This window comes from Poecilia mexicana, unplaced genomic scaffold (genome assembly GCF_051168715.1).
Source record: "Poecilia mexicana isolate PSO_F unplaced genomic scaffold, ASM5116871v1 scaffold_19, whole genome shotgun sequence".
Lineage (NCBI taxonomy): Eukaryota > Metazoa > Chordata > Actinopteri > Cyprinodontiformes > Poeciliidae > Poecilia > Poecilia mexicana.
The window spans coordinates 14,095,471-14,119,707 of record NW_028263388.1 but is presented as its reverse complement, the minus strand read 5'-3'; the positions used below and the strand labels follow the sequence as shown (position 1 = coordinate 14,119,707).

General features: G+C 38.2%; 2 protein-coding genes across 2 annotated transcripts; both read left to right on the top strand.

The window, feature by feature from the left end:
- Positions 1-2,565: 2,565 nt before the first annotated feature.
- On the top strand, positions 2,566-6,409 carry tekt3 (tektin 3). The gene is made up of 7 exons (XM_014989863.2): positions 2,566-3,135; positions 3,762-3,845; positions 3,936-4,006; positions 4,123-4,266; positions 4,782-5,004; positions 5,618-5,772; positions 6,180-6,409. The coding sequence occupies exons 1-7, from the start codon at positions 2,566-2,568 to the stop codon at positions 6,394-6,396; spliced, it is 1,464 nt and encodes a 487-aa protein (XP_014845349.2). The 3' UTR covers positions 6,397-6,409.
- A 7,988-nt stretch (positions 6,410-14,397) lies between these two features.
- On the top strand, positions 14,398-22,466 carry pmp22b (peripheral myelin protein 22b). The gene is made up of 5 exons (XM_088016564.1): positions 14,398-14,601; positions 15,234-15,324; positions 16,067-16,154; positions 19,264-19,404; positions 20,529-22,466. Exons 2-5 carry the CDS (start codon positions 15,247-15,249, stop codon positions 20,687-20,689), a joined length of 468 nt encoding a protein of 155 aa, XP_087872690.1. The 5' UTR covers positions 14,398-14,601; positions 15,234-15,246; the 3' UTR covers positions 20,690-22,466.
- Positions 22,467-24,237: the final 1,771 nt, after the last annotated feature.

Here is a 24,237-nt window from a genome sequence, read left to right as displayed (position 1 = left end):
ATCTTTGAGTCCAGACGGTCATTTAAACGCTTGTTTTCTACACGTCCGATCCCCTCATGTCAGCGAGCTCTAAGTGGAGCGGACAGCACGCTTGCTCCCTCAGACATTTCCCCTATGTAGTAATTCACAACATACTGTCTCGAATCGCACGGCTGGAGTATATATAGGCGTCTCTAGCGTTCCTTCGCCAGTGGAAGATCGAACAGGAATCACTTTTCAGGCGGTCACTTGCAGCTCTATCTGGGGGAGGAATTTCATACGAGTGTTTGCTTTTTTTCTGCTCCTCTAAAGCGTATTTATAGTGGTTGAGTTCAGAGGATCGGAGGTATGTGTGCTGTGGCCTTCTGCAACCTTTCCATGTTAAGTGATGCTTTGAGATGCAGGAGTGGAGCCAAATATATGTCTTTCAATTCGGAACAACCTAAACATATCCATCGAAAACTCCAGGTTAAAAACAAAAATACTATAATAATTTTGAGCATCATAATTTATTGTGCAAATTGAAATCGGTGGATGCGAAAAGGTTGCATAATTGAATCACGCTTAATTTTACCATGCCACTAAAAAATAAACTCAATGTTTTTTTTTTTTGTTTTTTTTCCTGCTTAGATATTAATTGAATCATTGAATAACAAGATACATGTCAATTACACAGCAAGTAATATTTACAGTCTAAGATGAAAAATGATTTTATGTAATTGAAATGATTTCACTGTAGTCATTTGTCACACAGTTCATAAAAATGTAACTTTTAATGTGAATATTCTCAGAACTGGGGAAGAACGCAGGAACACTTTTAAGAGGTGAAAACGTGATGGCTAAATGTTTTGCCACCTAAAAATAAATTTTGATGCACAACTCCGGGATAGTCAGACAAAGAGAGTAGCCACTGTAGCTCCCTTTAATCAGCCGTACAAATATACATTATTCTGCTCACAAATCTGTAATAAACATTTGGGCCAGATGAAAAAATCCTGACTTCATCTTTACTTGACTCTTCAGTGGAAATCCACACTATTGTCTGACCGGCCATATACCTCCTCAGGACCAATTAGTGTAAATGAACCCCAGTGGCAGTGACAGGTAACACAACACAGATTACTATTCTGCGCTACTGGGGTTTGTGTGCACTCTTCCGGTGACATAAAAGATTAAACAGGTGACTGTAATCCATACAAAGCATTGGATTCTCAGAATGACTCTAAGACACCTGATGCTCAGCAAAGAATAAGTAAACGCCTGTGCTTTACGGATAAAACTTAGATTTATGACAGAAGAACCCAAACACAATAAAAATCATCAGTAGGGTCAAAAAAAAAAAAAGATTAAGGTTGTATTAAATATTCTGGGTATGTAAATCCATTTCAACAATGTAAACTGGTTGCTAAATTAGTTGTATGTCTGAATTTAAATTAATAGCTAGAATTGAGCATAACATAAATGTTTCAAGGCTAACAAACAAAAAGTAATGCGAGGATACTAAGTTACTAAGACTCAGACAGCAAGACTTTTAACTATAAAACAAACAAACAAACAAACAAACAAACAAACATTAGTCAGTCCTTTGGCTCAGTGTTGCAGTAACCCATGGCAACTGCTTCTGTGTCAACAGAAATCTTGTTCAGCTCCTGCACACCATGACTGTGCAACGTTATTGGCTGGCTGAATCAATGACTTGCAAACGTCTTCATCTATTATGCATGTCAGTTCACCTTTATTGTGTTCTTGAACTCATTCTCAGGTATACACAGCAGGGTGCTAGCCGCTCATTGTTGAACAGAGGACAAGCAATCATCTCGGTGAGTCTTTTGGATTTTGTTGGTAACCTAGATTTTTTTTGTTAACAGCTCTGAAGATTCATTTTAATTTGAACAGTCAATGTGAGTAGGAAGCATTGTTATTCTGGTATTTTTTTTTAAACATAAAGTGGATGAACCCACAAGCAAAACTTAATTTGGATACAACTCCAAAGAAACTATATACCCATATCTCTGCTTATTTAGAAGCTTTTAGAATGAATTTAGTTCATGAGTAACTGTTTCCTTCCTTTTTGATATATTTTAGTAACATTTTATAAAGGATACACCCAACAAAGACTATTAAATAATAGTAGCTCTGTTATAGATATTCAATGACATAACAATGACTTCAGATCCCTGTGACTTTGATTTTAAATGAATTTTTTTAAATCCTCATTTATAAGTTGCTTTTTGTTGTTTTGAAACAAGCCTCTTCCAAATGCATAAAAATAAACAATTATTCCCTTTAAAACGAATCACTACTACATTTAGTAACATTGAATCATAGCTATGCAGATGATATTCAACTATTACTAAAGATGCTTGAAGCTTGGGATAGTATTCTGTAACCCAATCCTGATTGAAAAGTTTCCACAGCCTTATCATTGACTTGCCTTGTGTGCTTCTTTGTCGTTTAGCTTTTAAATTTTATTAATAAATTTCTTCATTCACGTATTTCACGACATGTTTAAACTTTCATAATATTAACATTTCACACTTTCACATACGTTTTTTTCTGCAATTTCAAAGTAGAGAGGAGGAAGTTATGGAGCTGCTCGGATCAACTCTGACGACAACCTATGCTCGGCCAAAAACCAGCCACTTCCTCCCTGCCATCTCCACCATGGCATCCAGCTATCGTAACACTCAGCCGGCCTTGTTGAGAAGTCCCAGTGCCAACATGTGGAGAACAAACAGCTATTACAAGAGCAGCAGTGCTCTCCCACTGACCTCCTCCACACAGCGGGATCATTTCGATCTGGTCCGAGCCAACACCACTTTCTACCCCTCCAACAGGACCATGCTGACGAACCGGTACACCCCGGACGACTGGTACAAGTCCAACCACAGCAATTACCGGGAGTCCGAGTCTTCACGGAAGAGCGCGGAACGGCTGAGGAAAGACACCATCAGGCTGATGCAGGATAAGGAGCAGCTCACCAGAAGAACGCAAGAAAACACCAGCAAGAACATTGCGGAAAGGGTCAATGATATTGTCTTCTGGAGGTCTGAGCTCAGCCATGAGATTGACAATATGGTGACGGAGATAGCGGCACTCAGCGAAGTGAAAAAAAGGTTGGAGAGAGCCTTAGCAGAGACCGAGGGGCCTCTTAAGGTTAGAATGGGTTTTAATAATTCACACCGGTTCACAACAAATTTAAATGTATTAATGATTCTTTTATGTTCAGTGCCATGCTGCAAAAGTTTTATGAAGGTTTCACTCTGTGATTCAAGCTTAATATAAGTAAATTGGCAAATGTGTTGTCAGTCGATGTAATCCTTAGTATTTTACAAAGAACTACAAGTTTTCTTTGAGGAAACAAAAATGTTGTAGTTACTCTACCTTTTGCAAAATGCTGCAGAGCCTTTCTTGGGATAAAGTGTTTAATTAGGCCACCTTATTGCCATGGCAGAGTGCTGGTCATTACCCGCAGTGAGTCAACTTGATCCAACTCAAGATCCAATGACATGTATATCTTGCAAAGCTAATATCATGTGGCAGAAAGTTTTCTTTGAGGTTTCTCCAGGCAACTGAAACTAGAGCACACCTGAAACACAGGACAACACTCGTGCATGCATTATGCTTTCACAAAAGGACACTTCATGTGCTTATCCAGCATTTTCAAGCAGTTATTCACCTGCTCGAGAGAAGCCAGACGTTGGACGTGTTCACGTTTGATCAAAAACACAAGTTAATAATACCTCCCCAGCTTGTTTTAGTCACAATGCTTCTGTTAATAGGTCTCTCAAGAATGTTTATACCACAGAGAGAAGCGGATGTCCATCGACCTGGTACGCGACGACGTAGAAAAAGATCTAATAAAGGTAAAACAGCAGCAGTGACTGTCTCAGGTCTAAAGCCAACCTTATTAAATGTAAATGTTACAATTTACACTCTGCCTGTACTACTGAAAGGAAGTAGAGGTCATAAAGTCATGTCAGGAGAGGATGAGGCGCCATCTGGACAGAGCCATCGCCCAGCTGGCGTAAGTTTTTATAAAAAAAAAAAAAAAAAAAAAGATAAAAATAAACCATGAATCTGTTTAGAAATTCAACAACAATTATAGCAACTGATTTTATGATTCATCTCTACCTTCAAAAGGTCAAATCGAGCGGCCCAACACGAGTTGGAAAAAGACATGAGCGACAAGGTATCCGCTCAGAGGATTGATGACAGGTGCCACCATTTGAGGAACACATCAGACGGAATCGGCTATTACAGAGGAATCGACAGAATAGACCATTCGTGAGTATGGGCTTGAAGATAAAAGGTTACTCCAATTATTAGCTATAAGCCGTAAAACAATCATTTAAGATCACTGCTCTCTTGTCTGACTTTCTCCAAGACAGCCTTTTATGCTGCTTTAGCGTGGGGTTAACTGACTTAAGAAGGCTACTAAAATGCATATAGGTGGACTTTGGGACATGTGACCATGTTGCGTTAGACAGACAGAGAAATATTGACTGTGTTGCCTTTTTTGTCGGCCATAATCATTAAACCGCAGATAAAGAAGGATGTAAATCCATCAGTGAAGAGAGAGCACAATGTTTTCTGCACGCTTAAAACAGGTCTTAAGGTTGAATGCCAGATCCTTTTTCCTTCACTACTGCTCCAAACTCTTTCAAGACATTATGTATCACATTTGAGGACAGCTTGTTATTATTTGTACATAGCAATTGTCATTATGCTTGAATCTCACCTTCAAAGACACATAATAGAAACCAAAAATAAATGCATGCATCTCTTTTCCTCCTTGCCAGAGTTTCTCTGCCAGACACGTGGTCCAAATTCACGGACGACAACATCCTGCATTCCCAAAGCGAACGGGCGAACTCTCACAAGCTCAGGGACGAGATAGAAATCTTGCTAAACACGACGTCCAATGAAATGTGGAACCAGTTCAACAACGCCAATGTCGCCTTTACTAACCGCATTTCTGAAACGGCCGATGCCAAGAACAACCTGCAGGCACACCTAGCTAAGGTCCTTACAGTTTCTACATGGCTTTATGTCACAAAAGATTCAACCGATTATCAAGACTATTTTTCCCCCCAAAATTGTATTTATTTTTTTAGTTATTATTATTATCATCATCATTTTGTTGTTTTATTGATTTTTATTCTCACTATATTTTCTAATATAAACAGGAAATTATACCACAGTAAATCTTTATTTTATTATCTGCAAAAGTGCAGGGAATGTTTCTTCTTTAATGGACCATGTACATTTGTACTCTCGAACAGCTCTCAGAACATACAGTAATAATGCTAAGGGACAGCTGGTTATTTGTGGCATATTTGACACCGAGTCCCTCTGTTCTGAGTAGCGAGAAGTTATATTTGGATTTCATTCAACGCATTTCAACACTAACAGCAGCTGTGATATTAGGTACACTGTTCATAGTAAATTTACTTATAAGCACCACAATGAATAGTTCCTTTGAACAAATTCTACACATTTAGAAAATTAGCCATCTTCTTCATTTTTGTATCCGACAGTAAAACTTGCATAAAGGACAATCTCATCTTTGACTGCTTGTTTTAGAGATTGTTTTTGTAATTACTCTATTTTGGTAATTATTTGTGCTTTTAAGCAGACTTTGCAGGAGATCTTTCAGACCGAGATGCTGATTGAATCGCTGAAGAAAGCCCTAAGAGACAAGGAGAACCCACTCAAGGTGGCCCAGACTCGGCTCGAGGAGAGGACACGTAGGCCCAACGTAGAGCTCTGCAGAGACAACCCACACCACTGGTAAAGAGTCGGGGCTAATTCTGGTCAAACTCTGGAGCAGCTACTTTAGTTACAGAAACATTTTTACTGGCTACATGTAATATTCTAAACTGAAATATTGTGTTTTATTGGCTGTGAGCAGAAAATAATCAGAATTAACAGAAATCAAGGATCAAAAACATCAATCATTTTGTAGTTATACAGAAAGTATCTGCTTGATTATAGTAGAGAAAAGTCTCTATCAAGATGTCAGAACTTTAGAAGATCTTATCTTGGAAATTGGTCACAAAAATATGCGATCTGTACATGTCAACTAAATATACACTGTAAATATAGATCCCTACTATACTCCTGAAGTGAAGTTCTATGTTTTCACTAAAAGAAAAAAAAGTAATCGGTAAGCTATCTGTCTGTCTTTGACTCTTCAGGCTTGTAGGCGAGGTGAGAGAGATTGAAGACACAATCCAAAAACTTCAAGAGAGACTGATGGAGGCAGAAAACGCTTTGCAGATTCTGGTAAAGACAAAAGTGACTCTGGAGCATGACCTGTCCATCAAGGCCCACTCTCTCTTCCTAGACCAGGAGAAGTGCATGGGAATGCGAAAGAGCTTTCCCAGCCTGCCGCGCCTGGTTGGGTACACATAAAAACGACCAGGATGGATCTAAATAAGAGTTATTCATACTAATTAAAGATTATTTATATATCTATATATAAATATCTTACTTTAAGTATATCTGTGTGTATTTTTTTTAAACTGTTTAAACCAAACATATAAAAATAATGTCAAAATACCAATAGAATTCTCCTGTAAGAAAAGTCTGACTTGGGGAGCAGCTTATAGTGAGCCTGTTTGTGAAATAAGTCTAAGATATGATGAATTATGGATGTGAAATATGTATTTCACAGTGTTTGATACGCCGATTTCAAAGAACATAAATCTACTGAATGAAATACACTTTACTTTTCAAAAGAAATTAGTCAAAGTATTAATAATATCACATACCAAAAGTTGTGAACACAAGATTTAACTCAATTCATTGTGAAGAAAGTCCACAGTCAAGGTAAAAAAAATAAAATACAATAAAATAATTGGGGAAAAATATTGTCTTGTAGCAACAGGGGTGTCCAAAGTCTGTCCTCAAGGGCTGGGATCTTAAATTCTTTGGCTCTCGCCATGGTTCAACACACCGGAATCACATGATGGATCGTTAGCAGGTCTCTGCAGAACATTGGCATGGTGACATAGAGAAACTAAAACATGCAGGACACTGTGAGTTTGGACACCACTGCATACGCTGACAATATTGCAACTGTTAATTTAATTGCACTGAGCTGAAATTTTGTGTGACAGACCAAAGTAAAGTATTTTAGAGTTGGAAAGTTTTTTCTTAAAATAAATAAATAAATGAATAAATAAATAAATAAATAAATAAATCTGAGATGTGTGGCATGCATTTAGACTTCTTTACTGTGATACCTCATCCTTGTGTGTATTTTAATTTCTCATGCAATATCAGCCAATAAAAAGCATCACGAATGCCAAAGAGTGCAGCAGGTGAGGCATAAAGTTATAGAGGAATTCAAATCAGAGTCATGATACAAAACAACATTACATGCTAAAGTATTTCAGACTGGAACAGTTTTTCAGATGCCATATATGGGCACAGCAAACAAGTGGAAGAAGATGTTCGGGTAAAACGTAAACCAAAATCTTAATTTTCTGGCCTTCTTGCAAAAAGCCATGTAGTATAAAAACAAACACTGCACAATTCTCTAAATAAGCAGTGTCATGCATCAATAATGTACCAGGTGTCAGTCTCCAATCTGTCTGAGTTTATTTTGCAAAGAAATAATGACCAAAAGTTACAGCCTCTGAATGCAATGTAGCAAGATTTATGATCAAACAATTCTAGGCTAAGGCTGATTACACAGTCAGATCACGCAGAGCAGAGATATGTGTAAAATCTAGCAACATCTTAGCAGTACCTCTTTAATAATTTGTGTGGTCGATTACTCATCACCTCACTCAAACGGCAAGCACAGCGAACCAATAATAAAAACCTACACCCAAACTACAGAACGTCTCATATTTCTCTCATGGCCTTTATCATTCACTCAGTTTCTGCCTTTCTGCCCCAGTAAATTGATCCACATTTAAACCTGGTTGATACTTTTCATTTTCTCGTTCACCTTTTCACAGCAAACTATGGACTGACATACACAATAAACAACGCTGTCAGTCTATGACCCAACCCTTCAAAACTTCCGGTATTACTGCAGAATGTAAACATTGCTTCAATCACCAAAACCATTTCAACTTTAGGTTTTAACAAAGAATCCCTTGTATCTTGTATCACCCAATTAAAAGTAAAAGAGAACACACGTGCATATCTACAAGTACAAGTCTCTCAGGTAAAAATACATTCATACCCTTTTAAACTTTTCCAGATCGCAAACTTAAATGTCTTTTCAATTATGTTTTTGTGTTAAAAGAATATAAAGTGGCACATTTTTAAGACCAAGTCCAAAGACTTGCTGTTGGAACTGCAATGACGGGTGGTTGTGCAATACATTGATTCATAGGGCAGAGAATAATTGTTTTATTTGAAAAAATAAAAATAAAAAAAATAAATAAATCTTTGAAAATTATGCATGTTTTGTTTCACTTCACTGTTCTGAACAACTTTGTTAAATCACATAAAAAACTTACAAAAAACTTTGAAGCTACAACCTTGACTAAAAATCAAGTCAAGGTTGTAGCTCGATCCACTTTTTGCTATTACACAGCAATAAATTCTACTTTAAGTGTTCCTCTTACATCAGTTCATTAGAATTAAAATTACAACTGGAAGACATTTTGAAATAAATCATAAATGTGGCATAAAGCCAAAAATCTTAAGCAAGATATTTCTTTTAGATATTTCATACTGAAACACCATTAGCAGCTACACATTTCCAATGAAACATAAAATATCTCCTACACAAGTTCACCAGTTCAAATTCTTTTCTTAGGGAGTGGAGATAGTAAAGATTAACCGCCTGGAAATCTGTGCAACTTGGAGTTTGATTTAACTGCAATGTTTTGCAGTGGTACTAAAATCTCAGTGAGCTGCAGGGGTTGATCTGCTCTGCTAACACTACAGTGTTTGACTACAGTACTGAGAGCTAGTAAATAGCAAGAGGCCATGCTTCTGAAATTCCTGAGGCCCGTTATAGTAAAAGAAATGCCTCTCCTTGTTTTTTCAGGTTCACATCAAAAAGAGCCCCCGCTCTCACTGCACCGCAACTAAACATGTCAAATCGTTATGTGTTGTTTTTCGCCTCATATTTTTCCCATTCTGGTTTCTACTTTTATTGTGAAAAATGAAAGTGACGGTGCACACGAAAAGTGAAATTAACAACAATTATTTGCTATAGATTGATGGTTCACCCTTTGGATGATGCGCAAAAAAAGGCCTCCAATTTGACCTCCTCCGCCACCCCTACATATTAGGAATGTACTCTGAAATTCTCCCCACAGTCCAAACATATTGGCAGTTTATTTTTAACTCTGCTTCTTGTTATAGATTCCCTGCGCACCATGTTATTTTATGTTTCATACATGCCAGCATTCCACAGCATGATGAAAACATGATCTGAGCTTAGGCCCGTGTGTCTGTCACAGAGGGCTTCATGTTCTCCTGGCAGGACAGGTGGAACTTGTGAAAAAACATATTTGATTTTTACATATATATATATATATATATATACATATATATATATATATATATATACATATATATATATATATATATATATATATATATATATATATATACACACACACACACACCCAACAGCAGCAGTCTTCTTAGACTGATTCCAAACACAGCAGCAAATGAAATGCTGCGGTTTGAAATTAGAAATTAGAAATTAGTAATTAGAAAAGGCTTTTTTTCTTTTTTAATGAATTTCTGCAAATCTCATTAAATCTCTCTATGGAGTTTGAGCAACTGCATCGTTAGTTTATCCGTCTCTCAGTCACTGGGCCATTTTAAACTGAAAAATAAACATTCATGGGAACCAAGTCATCCTGTGGCTTTTGAATCTGTTCCAGACCTCAGTTTTCTCAGGAGGCCGCTAAGCCGCTCCATCGCAGGGCTGTGATGTTGGTTTATTAATATACACATAAGATTGTAAGCAGGAATGGGCTGAAGAATAAGTCTAGTAACTGTTGCGAGTCGCAGGAAGCTGCAGAGAACCTGATAAGACATGTGATGGACAGCGGGGTTTTCCATCCTAACTGTCAAACACATGGGCCTCTGTGCCCGTGTTTTGACACAACTAGTGTCTTTAACAAAATTTTGCACGTAGGTTCTTCTCCTATGAGGAATTCATGATAAGTTGGAAGAGAAGAACCGAAGCACTTTTTAAAGTTCAGGAGTCAACGCCAAAAGTCAGCACTTTTTCTCCTGCTGATAGATTTTTTCCATTGATTGGATTTCTTTAGAGGTCCACATGATCGACTTGTGGATAACATCTTTTTTAATTTTTTACTCTGTTCAGACCAGATGAGATCTTCAGATCTTTTGTTAAATAACAGCAAACCTGTGTTTTTTAGTCTGTCTTGACGTTGTGTTTTTAGCTCATTTATTTACCTGGAGTAGAGGGAAAACATGACCTGCCTTCTATAATCTAAGCAGCTCTCATTTTTACAGCATCTTAAGACATATTCCCTAAATCCCCCTTTCTTCTTAAACCAGAATCATGCAGGATAAGCTGTAACTTGTGACTAAAGGATTTCGTGCATGTCTGCTGACACGAGTCATTCAGATTCTTCCATTTTACGCTTTAAAGCCTTACTTTGATTAAGGACATGCTGAATAAATGAATCCATTCACAATTGTTTCAGACAGAATTGAGATTTCAAAGTTAGAAATCGCAACCACCATGAGCCACGCTTTGTAATACTTTCAGGCTCAAACAAACTTTTAAATCTGTAACATTTTCACAACATTTTAATACATTTTTAAGAAAATACCTGCGATAAAGGAGATTTTTTTTTTCCCTAAAGTGAATATTTTGTACATCTGTGCGAGTTTAGATTTTGAGCTGAACGGCTGCAGCCTTAACAGGATCTGTTTTGCATTCAAAGTATTTTAAGCATTAGAGTCTGGTTTGCTGCTTTGTCATTTCAATGTTGTACAGTACGCCTAGTCTGATTAAATTGTGATGACAGGGCAGGGTGTTGTGAGAGGATTAACATTTATTGGCACACAAACAGGACTGTATCTCGTCAGTCGCCCAGACTGTCTGTCTCTAATGGTTATTTACCTCGTCTTATCTTTGCCAGCCTGCTTCCGGTTCATCTCTTTAGGATTTTCATGACATGCTGTATTTTATATCAATAAGAGATTTCTAGAATTATCTGCGCTCATCTCATGCTTAATAATCAAATTTGATCACATTCTAACTACAAATCTCAAAGTATTTCAGTGGTAAAGGAGAGCAAAGTTGTGAAACTGAAGAAAAAATATTTGATTTTTGATTTTTTTTTACAGTGAAATTGTGTGTGGTGGGCATTTGTATGAAAACCCCTCACCTCTGATATCCTAAATAACAAAAGGTGAAAATATTGCTTTCAAGCATCACATTATTAGAAAAACTGCGTTCAACTGTGTGAAGTTTACCTAGCTTTTCTGTGATGGGCTTCAGTAATCTGACCAAGGAGAGTAGATAGGTGAAGAATTTCTCAGAGATGTGTCATGTATATTGAAATGCTGTTTGTGCGAATTTTGCAAATCATCTAGCCTAACTATAAACAGTGACTGGAGCCAAAGAAAAAATGCAGTGTAAGATGAGAATGAGGTAGCTCAATTCTAGCTAGGCAACAGCAAGGAGGGTTGATGTCACAGTTGAGCAGAAAGTGGATCGTCAGAATGTGATGCCTAACGTACTGACTGCACAACACAAAGACCGGGCGGGCCACCTATCACCAACAACTCCAGTGAGCTGAAACTCAAGACAGAGGCCAGATTTTCAAGTGGTCAAAGAATGACAGATAAGCCTTCATTCTGGACCCTGATGAGCATCAGCTGAATCCTCTGCCTCAGAAAACCTAAAAAGAAAAAAAAAATCTATCTGTTGTGAATATGAGTGAATATGAGGTAGTTCTCCATCCTGAATAATAAACTAAGCGTCTCATACAATAAAAGCAGAAAGAAACCTCTCACTTTGTTTTAATATCAATTCTCTGTGACAGGTTGTCACTTTATTATGCTTAATTAGATTATAATACCAAATATATTATACTATAAAATAACAAAGGTTATATTACCAATGATGCCATTATATGAAATGCTGTAAGTTATTTTACAGTGCAAATAAATTACAGTAAGAAATTGGTAAATAAGTTTAGTTGGTAAATTGTATGACTAAATTCACTCTGAGATTGATTAAAATCTTTTGGGTTTAAATTTGACCAGAGTGTAGCATCTGTATTATAAACAATCTTTGTCATTTTATATTTACAGAAACTTGACCGAGTCAGCGCTCTTAGCAGCAAACTATCTTTGACGTATTTCCCTCCGGTGACCTTGTCAACAAGAGTTTAGTCAACTGGTAGAAAGTAAACACTCCGAAACATTTTATGCGATTTGTAACTTGGAAAACAATAGTCTTTGTAAGTACATATGTGTCTGGAAGACACTTAGACGTGTGTTGTCTTTTCTTTGGTCGATAAACTGAAGAGCAGTGTACATTTTTTTTAATGTGTATTAGCTAGTAATGTATTTTTCTATCTGTTCAGTTACAAACATTTTGAGTGTAATATTAACACCTGCATGAGCTATTAATGTAATTTCCCTCCTGTTGTATTTCAGTTACAAAAGTCTATTTATTAAATATCCTACTTTTAGAAGAACAACACGTGTATGGAGACTTTTTTTATTAGTTTGCTGGCCATCCGGCCACACATAGCCACGTGTTGAGGACAGCACATTAATATTTTAGAAGGTTTTTAATGGGACAAATGCATCTCTTGTGGTCATTACATCTGCTTTAGTGCTCTTCTGTCTTGGTACGTGGCTGGGCGTTTCTGTAACCTAATCCAGCCCACTCGCCAGATTTATGGCCCTTGGTTGAGGTCCTATCTACTGCTTTGGAAGTCCTCCTAACAGTCTGCAGCGCCAACACGGACACAAGTCCTGCTGTCCAACGACAGAGATGAAATCTCAGTCGCTGCTGTAGATATGTCTGAATGCTTGCTATGCGGCTCTCCCACTTAACTTCACAGATGGAATAAAACTAATGTCCAATTGTCAGTCTTTCACAAACATTGACTTATAAGGGACGGGAGAGGGGAGTGTCTGCACTGGAAATTGTAGCAAGGCTCAGATCAAGCGTGATAATGCAGCAGACGGAACATTAAGGTGAAGTTTTATTACACAAAATTCGCTATGGTAACAGTACTTTGCAAGTCTTTTTAACATTTTGTCTCTTTACACAGACCTGTCCTAACTGACCACATCTCAAAATACATGCAGTTGCTACTGCAGTGAAATGAGCTTTAATAAACTTTTATAACATGTGAGACACCTTTCAGATTTAGTTAAGCACAATTTTGCACTATTTTGTGTTAATCATATAAAATCCCACACTGAGGTTTGGGATATGAATAATTAAGAAGCTGTAAAGGTGCAGCAAAACAAACACCTCTGTACAGATAACCGATATCTCTGCTTGTTTTTGCCATTTTTACTTCTTTGTAGACAGGAGAGCAGAAAAGCTGGCTCTAAGCTGACAAGAGTGTTAAGAAGACCGGCATCTGCTAAGTGAAGTAAAACAGAAAGTGGATGTTGACATCGGGGTATCTGAGGTTGAACATGAACTAATCTCCTCCGAGGGGCTGCTGGTGTAAAGCGGATGTGTGATTTTATAAAGTGCTGCCAGTTGTGTACAGATTGGCAGGTTGCACTGTTGGGTGGGCATTTTAGTTTTGATATTCATGTGACACACAGATTTGTTTGCTCAACAAGGATGTGCAATGCCTGACAAAATCTTTCAAATCAGTCATTAAATTATATGTACTGCTCAAAAAAATAAAGGGAACATTTCACATTAATTTTGTGTGTGGCTCCAAATCCAGGCCTCCATTGGTTAATAAATTTGATTTCCATTGATGATTTTTGTGTGATTTTGTTGTCAGCACATTCAACTTTGTACAGAACAAAGTATTCAATGAGAATATTTCATTCATTCAGATCTAGGATGTGTTATTTGAGTGTTCCCTTTATTTTTTTGAGCAGTGTATATATATATATATATATATATATATATATATATATATATATATATATATATGCAATAATGATAATGATAATAAAAATAAATGAAATAAAACTTTTTATTCTTAGAAGCAAAGGAGCAACAAACACAGCTTCGGTACATGCATCTTTATGATTTCCAACGAGCAAGAATAAATAAATACATAAGTAAAACTAGGAAGTGATCCTCGAAAACAGCTACTTCCCTTTAGTTGCCAAGCGAGCCAAACAATGATGAGCTCGTCCCCACACTTACGGTAGCTCAGTAGCCAAGGCAACCAGACGCGTAAATATGCGCGACTAGTCAATATTAGGGAATTCCTCACCACGGTCCAGGAGGTCAGTCGATGACGCAGCAGCGCGCGCAGGGCGTTGTTCTTCCATAATGAGACACTTTATAACAGAACGTCAGTGCTGGGAGCAATCTAGTCTGAGCAGGACTTTAAAGGACGGAGGAGAGTCGCTGTTGGACTCTATTAAGGGTAGACTCGTCTTCACTTCTTGCTTCTGCTTCTTTTTTTAGGAATACAAGCCTTTCGCCTGTAGGTAAGTTCACTTTGCTTTCCTCTAAACTCGCTTTATTTCGGATGCACTCGCTCAGACTCAGGCGGAAGCGCGTGGTGCTCTTTACAGAAGCGCACGTAGATATGACTGGGCTGTCATCGGTAAAAATCCCCCAGAAACCTTTTTCTTTTTAGCGTTGGAAACTTATATATATATATATATATATATATATATATATATATATATATATCCAAATATGATTGTAATTCTACCTCCTTCTTAGATTAACACTCGTTAACAGAAATACTCCAATTTTGATCCATGGAATCATTACGCTCTTTTGGAAGGAAAAGAAAGTACTGTAGTAAAAATGACGAGTCGCTTTTAGACTTATTCTATTTAAAGCCAAAATGTAATTGTTGAGAACAGCTTTAACTGTAATAATATTAAAATGTTTTTAAATAGCTAAAGGTGAGATGTAAGTGGAACTAGTGTGTCCACCTTGGCGCAGTGATTAAATTTCTGTTGAAATTTAAGTAAAAGGAAGGATGCAACCTTAAAGTCTCTCCCTATGCTGAAACACGCACCCATATACTTAGACTCAAACGTCTCCAAACATCTCTCAAGATCTTACCATCTTGAGAGATCTGAATGCTTTGCTCTTTTATCTTCAGATAATCTGACAAGATGCTGATCCTTCTGCTCGGAATCATCTTCCTGCACATTTCTGCTCTTGTTCTCCTGTTTGTGTCAACAACTGTCAGTGTGAGTAAAACTTGTATTGTTCAGTCTTTTAAGACACCTTTGTGAATTTGCTGAAGAAATACATTAACACACTGTTAGTAGAATAATTGAACCTCACGACTGAGATGGGGTTTTTTCTGAGTTATTTCCGCATGATACTCGAAAACAAAACTAAAATTAAAATATGCAATATAATCTATACGATAATCTATACTGCTAACTAAATGGGTACACAATGTTGTTGGTATAAGATGGAAGAAAGAAAAGACGAAACTGGGAAGTCATGGGCGCTGAAATATTGGTGAGCAGGTGATTTGACCCACACAATTTATATATTTATGTTTTTTTTTTCTTGTTTTACTTTTTTGGCTACAGGTAAGTTCTGCCATTTGCCAAACTGTACACCCATTTATACATAGAAACACACCATTTCATACCCGTTTTTAATGTTTCAAGAGGCAAATATTTTCCTAAATTATGATGATAGTCATAAAAATGTATAATCTAATTCTGGTACTTCCTGAAGGTGATATGACCAGCACCCGATAATGTTTGGTCCTCTGTAACGTGCCACATTTGAATGCCCGTCGCCCATCCAAATATGAAGCTTTAATCATCCAACCATCTTAGCTGTTTGTTTTCGTAAAACCATATAAGATAATCAGTGGGCACCGTTTTGGTTATCCTTTTTTCAAAAGTCTGTGGCGACACTCTTGATAGTTGCAGGTATTGAAACATAACCAATCATTGTATTTGGCTGCAGGTGTGGACAACAGGGCCAATGGGAACCTCAGACCTTTGGCTAAACTGTTCTACGGACAGTATAGTCTGCGACGGAGCATCAACTGGAGGTCAGACATCTGCATATTTTTCCAGCTTTTGCTGCTAAGATTCTGTACCTGTGAGTTTTGATTGTCTAGCTCTGTGGTAAAGTAAAAAATAAATAAATAAAATTCTACTTTACTAAATATGTGGGTGTGTCACAGCGCCTCTGGGACTCTGGTGCCATCTAGGGCAGAAAATGTGGCAGTGCCTTTTGGAGATTGGCTCCCACCGTATAGTGTGATGTCCATAATAAGATCTAATGTTGGAGAGTAGTGACAAGCGTGCAGAGAGCTGTGAATGACCTGGGTGGGGCTGCAGAGAGTATCCAAAGTTGTCCATGTCTGTGTGCTTGAGTTTGTGTGTGCAGGACCACAGGAGATAGCATGTTGATGTGTCGGGGGGGCGACGGGGTTGCCTAGTGTCAGATTAGTGTGCCCAGTGTTGGTTTGCAGGGATCATATGGGCAATTTGAAACAACAGCTGCAGTGTGGAGATATTTATGCACAGAGATTCTATCTGGGGATTAAGGATAAATAGATTCTTCTTTAAAATATGTCATAAGATAACTGTTGCCACCACAAAGTTAGCAAAGTTACTGTAAGTTTTGCCCACGGTGTTGCAGCTGCAGTCCACTGATGTCATCCGTCTAGAATGAACCCTCTCGGCCAGCTTGTGTGTTTTGTCAGCCGAGCAGCGCCTGGGTGCTTTGGCTTGTAGTTTCATGGCGCACAGTGTTTGTTTGACTTGCTTTTATTGGTGCGGTGACGCAGAGTGTTTATTCAGGAAGGAGTGAGTGTGTGCTGTTCCCGGGTTTGCTTTGCAGTGAGCTCGGCGGAGATGGGAGATAGGCCTTCTGACGCTCTGCTGAGCCATCAGATTCAAATCAGACATTAATCGTAATCACGGTGGCCAACTTCGCGTTTTCGGCGGGGTTTCCTCAAACTTTGGCGTTCCTTCCTGTTGTTGCCATGGTTACAAACGTGTTGGCATGGCATGAGGGTGTGATGCATGCAGTTATCACATGCTTAGGGTGAGTTGCACATCTGCATAGCCAGAAAAAATTACTTCATATAGTTCACATGATCTAAAATTAGCTGTTGAGAAAGGACCTCCAGTGCCCTCTGAACACAAACAGTGAGCAAGAGCGAAAAATACTTTCCTGTTTAGAACACAGTGAGATTTGGCACAACGATCCTTGCTTTTCTGTGAACTCTAAGTTTTGCCTCTCGCCAGGAAATGGCCGATGTCACCGTTTCCTACCAGGAAAGGAAACACAAGGAAGGCAAAGATGTGTGTTTATCAGAAGCGGCGCTTTATTATTGTTACTCTTGCGGCGTTATCACAAAATCAGACATCACATCTGAAAACAGGACGATTACGGTGAAATCCATTCGGTGCTGTGGTGTCGGAGATTTACAGGGTTTCAGCTCTCACAGAGCTCCAGATGTTAAAACCACAGATTGTTACAGGAATTACATTTCACTTCCCATCCTACTTGCTCTTGATGAGCAGCAATGTATTATGCATCATGTGCTTTTCCATTGTTGTAAGTGCTCCTCCATTAAAAACAACATCTTTGGACCACCTGGATATTTTAAACAAACAATTTGAGCACTTATGAAAACAATTTTTATTTGAAATTCTGGAGCAAGATTTGACTTTAAGACTTTGTGACATAGGGCATGGGCTCGTACGAGATGTTCACAGTATGACCTTGAGATTTAAGGAAGTATACTTAACATGATCCAAATGCTTACATTTAAACTGAAAAGCAACAATTATTCCTACTGCTACAAAAATAAATGTAGCGTATTGATCAGTACAGCTATAATAGACCTTATATTTATTGCTGTTATGATTTTGATACTTACAATAACACCCAGTAATTTTAGTACCGTTTTTCCAAGTAAGAATATCTGGTTTTCATTGTTAGTTTGGATTTAAATTTTACTCATATATTTCATAAAAGAGAAAAATGTGCTGCATTTTCTTTGAGTTTTCAATCCATCAAGAAATTAATAAACTATCTCCAATTAACCATCAGATTCTGTCACTAATATTTTATGTAGCTTTTTTATTAAGCTAAAGGTTTCAAATACATGATATTTAGTTAAATATGTAGACAAAAAGAAGGCTGTTTCCTTTTGGGGCATTTAAAACAGTGGTCACATACGTCATTCCTCGAGGGCTCTTAGTTCTGCAACTTTTGGATGTGTCTCTTGTCGCTTGAATTAAATGGCTAATCTGCCTCACTAGCATGAAGTCAGGCTTTACAGAATTCTGCTAGTGGTCAAATATTGGAGCCAGGTGTGTCGAAGAGAGACATCTAAAAGCTGCAGGACCCTGGTTCTTGAGGAATAGAGTTTGTAACTACTGATTTCAAGAATAAGTTAAAATCAGATTTTTCAGTATTTGACCTGCCAATCATCAATCAGAGCCAATCAAGGGGAAAATTGGTCCAATCTCTCGCTGATGAAAATCTAATTTACTCTTACACCTTCTCTGACATTTGATTCAAAGAACTGTAGATGCCATTATGGAAACTATTAGTGCTTTTGAAAGCGTCACTTTTGAAAACACTAAACACTTGGACCTAATGACAACACAGGAACAAGCAGTAAAGGAAGAAATGAGCATCTGGGGATCTGCATAGGCAGAAATACAGACTGGATTCCTGGAAGGCTGGTACAGGCAATAGAAACAAGCAGACAATTTAAATCTAAATGCTAAGGTAGACGGTACAAAAACAGCAGATGCTGTGTTCGTCATCAACGCAGGAGTCTAATGGGTTAATGGCCTCTTGCAGTGGAGGGCCTATCAGTAAAGATTGATCTGTTAGATTGAGTTTAAGGGCCTCCTGTGAGGGGTGCAGAGAGCTTTTAGAAACAGGATACCTGAGCTTCATTGTGCTGGATCCATTACAACATTCCCCGAAGTAAACATGACAAGGGCTTGGTGATTATGATCTGTTTTTAAAGATGCTTCAGCTGAGCTGAGACAAGGCCAGTCAAAGCACCTATTGATGCTTGTTTCCTGTTCTCATACGTTCTTCCGGCTCATTTTTGTACATGTTATGCTCTGGCCAATGAATGCTATGATGTGTTGTTGAGTGAACTCTTCTTTTCTCTCCTGTAGTGTGGATTCAGGCGGTCCAAGCTCTCATGATCCTCTCCATCATCTTCAGCTTCCTCTCTCTGTTACTCTTCTTCTGCCAGCTCTTCACTTTGCCGAAGGGCGGACGATTTATCCCCACTGGAATCTTCCAGATCCTGGCTAGTAAGTTTGGATCTATATAATCCTTTAAAAAAAAAATCCCTTCATAACAACACTAACATCAGTACTCTGGATGAAAAAACTATGAAAATAGTTTATATTACGGAAAGATCATTAAACATGCAATAAGAGCTACAATAGAATGATTTAATCTGATGCATGTTAATGTGTTAAAATGATGCTTATGTTTAGCACATCACCGACTGTGAAAATGACATTTAGAACTTTATTTGTAAACAAACATGAAAACAATTTGTCACTTTCGTTCCACTTCAAAATTACGTATTACATGTAAAATAAATGTACGTTTATGGTTGTAATGTCACAAAATGTCGAAAAGATTAGGGATATTTATCTTTTTTGCAATCCACTCTTAATGTTGGGGGTCTTGTAGTGGAAAAAAAGAGCATAAGTTTCATTATAGTCAAGAAAATGCAATATTTCACTTCTTTGATACAAATGGAAAACATAGCAGCACTTCAGTAGAAAGTGCATGACTATAAAAAAAATCCACCTACAGACGCAGAGAGAGAGAGACAGAGAGAGAATACTCCGTTTATCATAATCTATTTTCAGAGAATCAAATTAAGACCCTGAGCCAGTTTCTAATGGTTTTCATGCACCACTTGTCTTTTGTACTCCATGCCCTTTGGACAAAGCAGCTCCACCACCACTTTGTTGTGTTGTCTCTTGGCAGCTCTGTTTGCAAAATGCCAGTTTCCCCCCACCCCATTTTATAACATACCAGTACAGAGCTAGGCAACCAGGTGCCCAACTCAACCAAGCAAGAATGAGACAGGGGAAAAAAGCCAACGGGGTGAGTCAAAATGTCAGGGAGGTCCGTCAGTGTGGGGGTCTGACAAACAGATCATCCCATGTCTGACAAGGGGTAGTGGGCGGAAAGCGGGGAAGGCTGGCAAAGGCCAGATGGGGGTTCAGAAGGCATGAGTGACTGTGATGTAATATGGAGGGTTGACCGATCCGCCTCTGCAGCCAGGCAGGCAGGGATCCGCTCTGGACAGAAGGCACAGAGCACAACAGTGCAGGGAAACATGATCCGATAACTGAAGGCGCGCTCACAGGCGGTGGCGTTATTCCCCCGCTCCTTCTCATCCCTCTTTCTGCAGGTTTGTTTGTGATGAGCGGAGCCATCATCTATACGCTCATGAGTCCTGACTGGGTCAGTGATGGGAACTCGTTTGGGTATGCCTACATCCTGGCGTGGGTGGCCTTCCCTCTGGCGCTCATCAGCGGACTCATCTATGCCGTCTTGAGGAAGCGAGAATGAAGTGGCGCCTCATCCCAGTGTTCCCAGTAACCTTTGAAGTTCCCTTCTGAATATTAAGTTGTGAAGCCAATATCAAGGAAGTAACACCAAAGGCAAAAAAAACAACAACAAAAAAAAACAACTCAAAACACCAATAGTGTCTGTTAAAACGATGTATATAGTATCTATGGTTTAAAACCTATTTATAACACTTTTTACATATATGTACATAGTCTTTGTGTTGCTCTGTGGACATTATGAGCTTTGTTTTAGCTGAAAAAGTGCCTCTGTCTTTATTTATAAGTATGATGTTATAATAAGATGTTTTATTTTGTGTTTTCAAGCCATTTTTGGGTAACTGGCAAAGATTTAGGTAAGTTAGAAATAAAAAAGGATTTTGCAGCATATTAACTAAAAAGAATGGTTAGAAATATGAGCAAGCCAACTTTAAATGTAGTCCCAAAATTTAGCTTAGCTGTTTAATTTAGATTAACTTAGTTTCTTTTTTCCTTCTTTCACATTTTTTAAATTTCTTATTTTAAACCAAAAATATGGTGCTATGTGTTTATCATTCCTATTACTTATAGCAATTAGATAACATTGTTATTTTGTTTGGAATCAGTGTGAAATGATTCTAGGCGAAAGGAGACAGAGGAACACTTTGCAGTGTTGGGATGTCTTTTTGTGGTGTCCTTTTTTTCTTCATCAGCTACTGTAAAGGGTAAATAATTGAGATTGAGGTGGTCCACTAATAAAGGCAAAAGTCATTTGGAATGTCAGTATTACTCTTGCAAACCTGCACACAGAGAATCGGCTGTATTTTAATTTTTATTTGCTTTAATTTGGATGTTTTTGACAACCTATGTTGAGGTTTTGAAGAAGCCAAAAGGCCTCGGAAGTTCTTTTATAGAAAAATAACACTTTAGGGCCTAAGGAAATAATATATCCAAACTTAATATGCTACAAGCAGATGCCATAAACAAAAAACGACAAGAGGTTAGAGCAACTTAAGACGTATTATCCCTGTAAGTGAAGAAATGACAGAGAGAGCTACAGTGATGAAACAACTGTTAGTTTGACATACTTGAAAGATTGTACTGCTGCGGTTTCTTTGATCTCTACTGTATAACACTGTTTATACGTTGTGCATAACAGCTCCCTTGGACACTGTAGCTTAAAACGCGCACTGAATAAAGCGACATTATCTAGTACTGTGTATTCCACTGTTTGAAGGGACAGACTTCCAGCATGTAAAGCCATGTCTCACCTGTAGAGACTCTGTGGACGCCAGAAAGCTGATAGTAAGTGCATGTTTATATGCTTTAATCAACAGCAGAATTGAAAACATGTAAAACTCCTGCGTACATTCTGGCCAAGTTCAGCTTGCAGTACATTTGTGTGTCCTTATGCTTGTGGCTGGCAAATACTGAACGTGACCGGTGTCACCCACGCTGGGGCCAAGGCACAGCAAAATGCCAGTTACTCAGAACATGCAGCTCATGTTTCACTGTGGATGTTTCTTGTGACATAAGATACCAGAGGACTTTAACCGCCATAAGATGGTACGAGTCCTTCACTTCTCTTAGGTTAGGGTCAAGCATTTACTTCGGAGCGCTTCATGCCGTTCGACTGTGGCAACGGGTTCAGTTAGAAGAGAGTACCTCTGATGAAAACTGCCCTCATAATCACTGTAAAGCCAAAGCCTTTAGTTGTCTATGCTATGTTTACGTGCAAACTTAAAGATGCTTCTCAAGCTACTACAATTTTAATCATTAAAGAATGTTTATTAAAACCTAAACTGTGGTGGTGGTGTTTTTTTTTTGTCTCCTTCACTGGCATCATATACATATACTGGTGCATCTCAGAAAGTCAAAATAAGTTTATTAAAAATTGAAGAACTAATCTCATTTCAAAGTGACACTTGTAGATTCGCAACACACAGTGTCAGCATCACAACATCAAGTATTAATTTCTGTTATTTTGATGATTATGGCTTACATCTACTGAAAATGTGTCACAAGGAGGGAAAGCCCCAAAGGACTATTGCTAAAGAAGCTGGCTGAAGTTCAATGTGGTATCCAAGCATATTAATAAAATGTTTAGTAGGAAAAGCGCGGTGAAAAAAATGTTCAGAAGAAACAGACAAAATATCCAAAATAAACTCACGAGCCACAACACACAGGGGTATTCAGGACATTCAGGACTGTTACATACTTGTCTGAAACTTCTTCTAAACCAGAGAAAAGTCTTACTTTGGCTAATGAGAAAACAAACTAGTCTGTTGCTATGTGATACAAAGTCCTCTTTTTAAATGAAAGTAAACTTTGCATTTCATTTAGAGTTCAAGGAGGAGTGGAGAACTACAAAGTCCATGTTGCGTGAGGTTCAGTGGGAAGTTCTCAGAGTTGGTCACGATTTGGGGATTGGTCTACTGTGTTTTATCAAGGTCAGAATCAGCACAACTGTCTACCAGGAAATTTCAGAGTACTTCATCCTACCCTGTGCTGGCAAGCTTTAGACAGCCGCCAAAGGCAAAAGTAATGTACCTGCTTTTAGTGCAATGTATCAACGGGTTTGACTGACGTCCTGACAAACCCCACACTGGATCTGTGCCACGTTGTAAAGATAAAGATGAGGGACATCAGATTGAACAATGCAGATAAGGTGAAGGCTGCTAATAAATCAGTGTGAATTTCAACTTCTGAAGTTGAAGTTTCACTTTGTGAATTTTATTTAATACAGTTTTTCCTAAACAAACCCTATCACACAGCAGACATTAATTTGCACGTCATAGTTACTCATCAGCTCAGAGCTGCTTTTCCTATACTGAGATCATAATACATGTCCGCAACTGTAGCAATAAAACAATAACTCTTAGAAAAAGGAATGTTACCCATAGTTAGTCATCAGCTCAGAGCTGCTTTTCCTATACTGAGATCATAATACATGTCCGCAACTGTAGCAATAAAAACAATAACTCTCAGAAAGAGGATTGCAAGACCAAGGTCTCAGCCTCCCACGACGCCATGCTCTGAATTCCTGAGGGAAATAAGAACATTGCTTTTTGCTCTGTGGCTCCACAGGCATAATGTCTGAGAAGGTCAGCGTCGAGAAAACAGTTTTATTTATTACAACGTATAATTTGGTAACAGTTAGTTGATTCCTAAAACCTAGAATGTCCTTTTGTGGTGTTCCATTTACAGTAGAATGTCACCATCTAGTGGCTGCTTTAGGCAACAACACCAAACGTTATAAACGACCCCCTTCTTCAACAAATGCTGCCACTGTGTGGTAAAACATCGTCACTGCTTGAGATGTGAGCTGAAACACTTAACAGCTCTCTTGGGTGTGTGGAATTATATTTTTCTTAGTCAAGTCTGTTAAACCTCATTAACTCTGTATATGATCGTTAAATCCTTGTTGGTGTGCGACTCTCAGCCATTAGTATGCACACATGCAACAGAGACGGACAATTTCTCTCACTCGTCTGCCTGCATTAGTCAGTCTAATGAAGGGTCCTCCTCCAGACCCATTACATAGGCTTTTGTGGCACAACGCCCCATTAGTGG

Coding starts and splice junctions, on each gene's coding strand:
- tekt3 (XM_014989863.2), top strand. CDS start 2,566: ATGGAGCTGCTCGGATCAACTCTGACGACAACCTATGCTCGGCCAAAA. Junction 4,267..4,781: donor ATCGACAGAATAGACCATTC/GTGAGTATGGGC, acceptor CCTCCTTGCCAG/AGTTTCTCTGCCAGACACGT. Junction 5,773..6,179: donor AGAGACAACCCACACCACTG/GTAAAGAGTCGG, acceptor TTGACTCTTCAG/GCTTGTAGGCGAGGTGAGAG.
- pmp22b (XM_088016564.1), top strand. CDS start 15,247: ATGCTGATCCTTCTGCTCGGAATCATCTTCCTGCACATTTCTGCTCTT. Junction 15,325..16,066: donor TTGTGTCAACAACTGTCAGT/GTGAGTAAAACT, acceptor ATTTGGCTGCAG/GTGTGGACAACAGGGCCAAT. Junction 16,155..19,263: donor CGACGGAGCATCAACTGGAG/GTCAGACATCTG, acceptor TCTCTCCTGTAG/TGTGGATTCAGGCGGTCCAA.